The sequence below is a fragment of the Antennarius striatus genome, chromosome 7 (assembly GCF_040054535.1).
Source record: "Antennarius striatus isolate MH-2024 chromosome 7, ASM4005453v1, whole genome shotgun sequence".
Lineage (NCBI taxonomy): Eukaryota > Metazoa > Chordata > Actinopteri > Lophiiformes > Antennariidae > Antennarius > Antennarius striatus.
Window position 1 is genome coordinate 726097 of NC_090782.1, and position 6000 is coordinate 732096.

Consider the following 6000-nt stretch of genomic DNA (forward strand, 5'->3'; position numbering starts at 1 on the left):
TGGTTAAAGTCACCGGTGATGATGACGAGCGCCTCCAGGTGCCGGGTCCGAAGAGCAGAGGTGGTCCCACAGATGGTCTCTCGTGCCGTCTCAGGGTCCGCCCGTGGAGGGATGTAGACGGCGAGGAGAATGACATGTGAGAATTCACGCGCCAGATAGTAGGGTCTGATGCTAACAGCTGTTAGCTCCAGATCGCGGTTACACAGTGTTGATTTCACCGTCACATGTCCCGGATGGCACCATCTATCGTTGGTGTAGATGATTAATCCACCTCCTTTCTTCTTACCGGCGGTGTTCGTGTCCCGGTCCGCTCGTACGGAGGAGAAGCCGGTTAGTCGGACGTTAGCGTCCGGCACGTCGCCAGTTAGCCACGTCTCTGAGAACACCAACAAGCTGGTCTCCCGGTAGCGATGATCAGTCCTGCACAGCGCCGTCAGTTCGTCCAACTTGTTGGGTAGAGAGTTCACGTTCCCCATGATGACGGAGGGCTTGACTCTCCTCCGGTTAGCGGCTCTAGCCGTTAGTCTAGTCCTTTCAACTCGACCCGCTCGGCATCCACGATATCTCCGTCGGAGCTCAGCGGGGATGAGATCGCGTGTTGCGGGGTCTCCTTTGACCCTCATGGACATCAACTCCTCCCTGGAGTACACTAGCATATCACTATACATTATCTAAATTTACGCTAGAATCTCAAATCTCAAATGCAGTAAATAGAATCTCAAATGCAGTAAAATCACAAACTCGTTAATCCCATAAAATGAGATTGAATCACATTAACAATCAACTAATGTGTGTATCTTTTGTATGAGAAGGGAACAATTCTCAACAGGCCTTAACCAATGATAATCTAAGTCCAAGGGGCGTACCGTCTTTAATATACTGGAAGATGAGTAGTTGTCTTAAAATGTATATAAGTCATGAAAACTCAAATGTAGACAATTGAGAGATGGAGATTTCATTTCTAATTGTTGGTTTGCTCATGTTTGATCTGTATTATGGAGATGGTCTCAAACAAAAGGCTACATTTACAGGGGGTATTGTTCATAGAATTAACAATCAAGCGTCAACTGTAACATGTAAACCCCAAGGTACCGCTCGCCTGCCTGCATTCTCTATGGATGGAGACTTTGTTATTGGGGGTGTTTTCTCTATGCGCCACTATAAACACACCTTGAGATATAACTACACCACTGTACCTGAGCCACTGAGATGCACAGGGAGGTCTGTCAGGAGAAGTGATTGTTGAGAGAGTATCAGAGTGTGTTACTGAAATGCTTTTATTTGTGTTACATTTGCTTGTCATTAACTGTGGCTGCCTTAGTTACAAGATTAATGTCTGTTATCACACATGCTATTAAATTGCAAATTTCTTATGTTACCTGCTTAAATAGTGCATCATCATCGTCGTATGCATGTTTGACAATTGAGTTTCTGTCTCCAGCATTGACTCCCGTCAACTGCGCTTCTCACAGGCTATGATCTTTGCCATTGAGGAGATTAACAACAGCACCGAGCTCCTGCCCGGTGTCAAACTGGGTTATCAGATCCATGACTCCTGCACCTCTGTGCCAGTAATAGTGCATGTGGCATTTCAGCTTTCAAATAGCCTGGATCAGGCATTTCAAATTGGTGATAACTGCTCTCAGTCTGGTATGGTGATGGGAGTTGTGGGTGAATCTGGATCCACTGGATCTATAAGCATGTCACGTATTATCGGGAGGTTCAACATCCCTCAAGTAAACATTTGAATTTCTGACAAACTGTCTTTAATAGAAATGAGTACTGATTCATGTGCCTGCAATGTTCAATAATCATATTTATGTTTTCCCTTAGGTGAGTTATTTTGCCACTTGTGCATGTCTGTCTGACAAGATGCAGTACCCTAATTTCTTCAGAACTGTACCAAGTGACCAGTTCCAGGCTGATGCACTGGCCAAGCTTGTAAAACATTTTGGCTGGACTTGGATCGGTGCAATCCGATCAGATTCAGACTATGGCAACAACGGTATGGCATCTTTCCTGTTCACGGCACAGAAGGAGGGAATCTGTGTGGAATACTCTGAGTCGTTGCATCGGACAAACCCACGCAGCAAGATCCAGAGAGTAGCTGATATTATCCGGAGGTGTCCATATCACAGATTGTGTCAAAGTGTGACAAAGTGTATCACTTGTTATAATACATGTGAATGTCTTCCACAGATCAACAGCTCACGTTATTGTGGCATTTATTGCCGATTCCGAAATGAGACTCCTTCTGGAGGAGCTGTCACGTGAGGCTTCTCCACCCCGCCAATGGGTAGGAACTGAAGGTTGGGTCACCAACGGAGACATGCTGAAGTACAGATTCTGTGCTGGAGCTATTGGATTTGGCATTGAGAAATCAGTCATCCCTGGATTGAGAGACTTCCTGCTGGATCTCTCTGCCACAAAAGTGGCCTCTTCCCCAGTGCTCACTGAGTTCTGGGAGGTTGTATTCAACTGCAGGCTGGGGACATGTGAGAGAACTGTTTCTGTTGTTGTAAAAGTCTACCAGTAATTTTGAAATTAAAACCCACATTTATGTAGATTAATTTGGGATTAGTTTTGTGTCAGGTAAAATATTTTGACTTTTTTTGTTGTTATTTATATTATGATATATAATATATGGTTTTAATGTAGGAGCTAAAACGTTCTGTCCAGTTACTGCCACAGGTGAGAGAATGTGTGATGGAACTGAAGACATGCAGACTCTCCAGAACCCATACACCGACACATCTCAACTTCGAATCACTAACATGGTCTATAAGGCAGTTTATGCATTAGCACATGCCCTTCATAACACATTGTGCCCGGACACAAATTCCTCAACTCACTGCGACAAATACAACAAGTTGTCATTAAAGGAGGTTGGTTAAAATTATAGAAAAGCAGGAATACACATTCCAATTTTAGAACTATAATATACATAATATATAACATGCATTTTATTTAATTTTTAATACTTATCTTCTCTTCATAGGTCCTTAATCACTTGAAGAAAGTGAAGTTTAACCTAAACGGTTATGACGTGTCATTTGATGCAAATGGGGATCCCGTGGCCAAGTATGAGCTGGTGAATTGGCAGAAAAGTCACAGGGGCAGCATTGAGATTGTGACAGTGGGACATTATGATGGGTCATTGCCAGCGGGTCAGGAGTTCCAAATTAATACGAACCTCATATTCATGGAGGGTGTCACAAAAGTAATGGGTTTTAAGCATATTAAAGTTAATGTTTTGAAGGTCTCAAAGATGTAATTTTCCACTGTTAGAAATTTATACTGACTGTGAAGAGAACCATTCCAAATGTTATTGTAAATATTTTTAGTGTTAAAATCAAATCAAATCAAATCACCAGGTTGATGTTAATAAATCAAGTGGGTTTCTTGACCTAACAACCCTAACAATCACCTTAATTTCAGCATGAAAAGCCCCTTTGATTATCTGTTATGTACCTTCTTAAAGAGGAGCAGCAAAACCTTTGTAACTTAACAGATAATATCTGAAACTCCTTGTCCTTAAGCACATTTTATTTTCATCTAATTTTTGTAAGATATGTTTATAAATAGAAAAATCAGTTCATTTGGTTCCTCTGCAGCTACGTTGCATTATTTTAAATACTATATACATTTATAATCAGCACAAGGAATTACAAATATTACAAGGATAGAAGACTATTTCAATATAAATTTTGACAAATAGTTTATAATTGCAATTTTTATTATTTGTTAAATGATTATTGATTGTAATGAAACATTAAATCTTCTTGACTTTGCATTCATGTATCAGGTTCCGAAGTCAGTGTGTAGTGACAGATGTCACCCAGGAACCCGTAAAGTGCTTCAAAAAGGAAAACCCATCTGCTGCTATGATTGTGTGCGATGTCCTGATGGAGAGATTAGCAATTCTACAGGTGATTTAGTTTCTACTTCATAAATACTACATGACATATATGAGTACTAATTTCCATTTGTAATTTTTTGTTTTGTGTTTTAGACTCTCTTGATTGTACCCCTTGCTCTCATGAATTCTGGCCTAATGCAGAGAGCAACACTTGTCTACCCAAGCCTGTTGAATTTCTTTCCTACGATGAGGTCCTAGGAATCATTCTGGCAGCGTTCTCCGTTGGTGGTGCCTGTCTCACCATCATGACTGCAGTTCTGTTCTATCAACATAGAACATCCCCGATTGTCAAGGCCAACAACTCTGAGCTGAGCTTCCTGCTGCTCTTCTCTCTGACTCTGTGTTTCCTGAGTTCATTAACTTTCATTGGAGCACCCTCTGACTGGTCCTGCATGCTGCGACACACAGCCTTTGCAATCACCTTTGTCCTCTGCATGTCTTGTATTTTAGGCAAAACAATTGTAGTATTAATGGCCTTCAAGGCCACCCTCCCAGGCAGGAATGTCATGAAATGGTTTGGTCCACTGCAGCAAAGAATAACTGTAGCCTGCATAACATTTATACAGGCATTAATATGTACCATTTGGTTGGTTGTTAGTCCCCCGTTTCCAATCAAGAACTTAACTGTATATAAGAAAAGAATCATTCTGGAATGTGCTTTAGGCTCAGCTGTTGGGTTCTGGGGTGTACTCGGGTACATTGGGCTACTCGCTGTCTTTTGTTTAGTGCTTGCTATTCTAGCTCGGAAACTGCCTGATAGTTTTAATGAAGCCAAGCTCATCACCTTCAGCATGTTGATATTCTGTGCAGTCTGGATCACCTTTATCCCAGCGTATGTCAGCTCTCCTGGGAAATTTACTGTGGCTGTAGAGATATTTGCCATTCTGGCCTCCAGTTTTGGACTGATATTCTGTATATTTGGTCCAAAGTGTTTCATCATATTATTTAAACCAGACAAAAACACAAAGAAACAGTTTTTGAACAAAAATAAATCCCAACACATCTAAGGGTTCTTTTTGGTAAAAACACATGAATATACATGTAATACACATAGCTTTAATTTTTTTTAAATGCACACTTATTTTATCTATTTGCTGGTGGTTAAGTGTTTGTATTAGTGTACAACAGGGAGTGTTGTCTTAAATCTTTCTCTATTCTGTTTTGAAAAAACTTTTTTTTAACCTGATCTAGTAATGGTGCATGGAATGTGTCTCTCTCAATGTGTTGGGAACATTGAGAGAGACACAACATTCAATCCAAAATGTTCAGCCTTCAGCTAGAAATCAAAAAGACATCTCCTATCCCAGAGAGGAAGCCAAAACCGACAAACACCATTTGGTCTGAGCTAGCAAGCAAGCTCTCTGCCAAGCTGCACAAAACAAACTTTCAAAAGAGTCAGAAATGGTTTTGAGTGACACTGTAAATGCTGTTATAAAATTTGTGTCCAGCAGCTGTTCCTTATTTAACCTACAGAGGTCATACTACGCCCTATCCAAGCGCAAGTCTGTGGGGTACAGGTGGATTGTGGGTGCAGGTGAATTGTGGGTTCAAAAACTTGATGGAGAGCGGACATGTTTAAGTTGTTGTCCGGCCAAAGTTTAAAGCTAAAGACTAACCTCCTCCTGTTTTGGAGCTGCAAGTGGGCAAAGTGGTTGGTATGATTTGTTTCAACTTTGTGTTATTTTTGTACTGTGCTTAAGTTTAAGGTTGTTACGTCTGTTTGTAGTTCTACGATGGTGGCGATGGTTGGAATGACGAATAAAGATGCTACGTTAAGCTAGCCATCAATAAAGATACCATCTGTATAAAGAACCGGGGTCCTCGCATGTTTCAAATGGGAGCACAGTAGAACACTACACCGTGAAAAGGGTGAAGACTCCAAGTGAAGACAGAATCGTGTTGCCTGAGGACGTCGGGTAGAGGATCGTTATCTGCAAAGGAAGATGCGTGTCGGATGGTGAACGTGTGTGCTGCGAAGACTAACGGAGCAGCGTGGTCACGGCTAACAGGCGAGCACGGTGAAGAAAACGGCTCGAAAGTAGCGCAAGTCCAGAGTGGCCATTGAGCTCCATCAAGACAGG

The 6000-nt window shown here is 41.6% G+C and overlaps 1 protein-coding gene across 1 annotated transcript; it reads left to right on the forward strand.

The window, feature by feature from the left end:
• Positions 1-1069: 1069 nt before the first annotated feature.
• LOC137598940 (extracellular calcium-sensing receptor-like) lies at positions 1070-4926 on the forward strand. The gene is made up of 8 exons (XM_068319533.1): positions 1070-1221; positions 1442-1736; positions 1834-2123; positions 2200-2495; positions 2692-2885; positions 2999-3220; positions 3806-3929; positions 4013-4926. The coding sequence occupies exons 1-8, from the start codon at positions 1115-1117 to the stop codon at positions 4924-4926; spliced, it is 2442 nt and encodes an 813-aa protein (XP_068175634.1). The 5' UTR covers positions 1070-1114.
• The last annotated feature ends 1074 nt before the right edge of the window (positions 4927-6000 follow it).

Bases quoted from the DNA above. Each gene is read 5' to 3' on its own strand.
- LOC137598940 (XM_068319533.1), top strand. From the start codon at position 1,115: ATGGATGGAGACTTTGTTATTGGGGGTGTTTTCTCTATGCGCCACTAT. The intron at 2,886-2,998 runs GTTGGTTAAAAT...TTCTCTTCATAG, and splicing joins ACAAGTTGTCATTAAAGGAG to GTCCTTAATCACTTGAAGAA. The intron at 3,221-3,805 runs GTAATGGGTTTT...TTCATGTATCAG, and splicing joins TCATGGAGGGTGTCACAAAA to GTTCCGAAGTCAGTGTGTAG.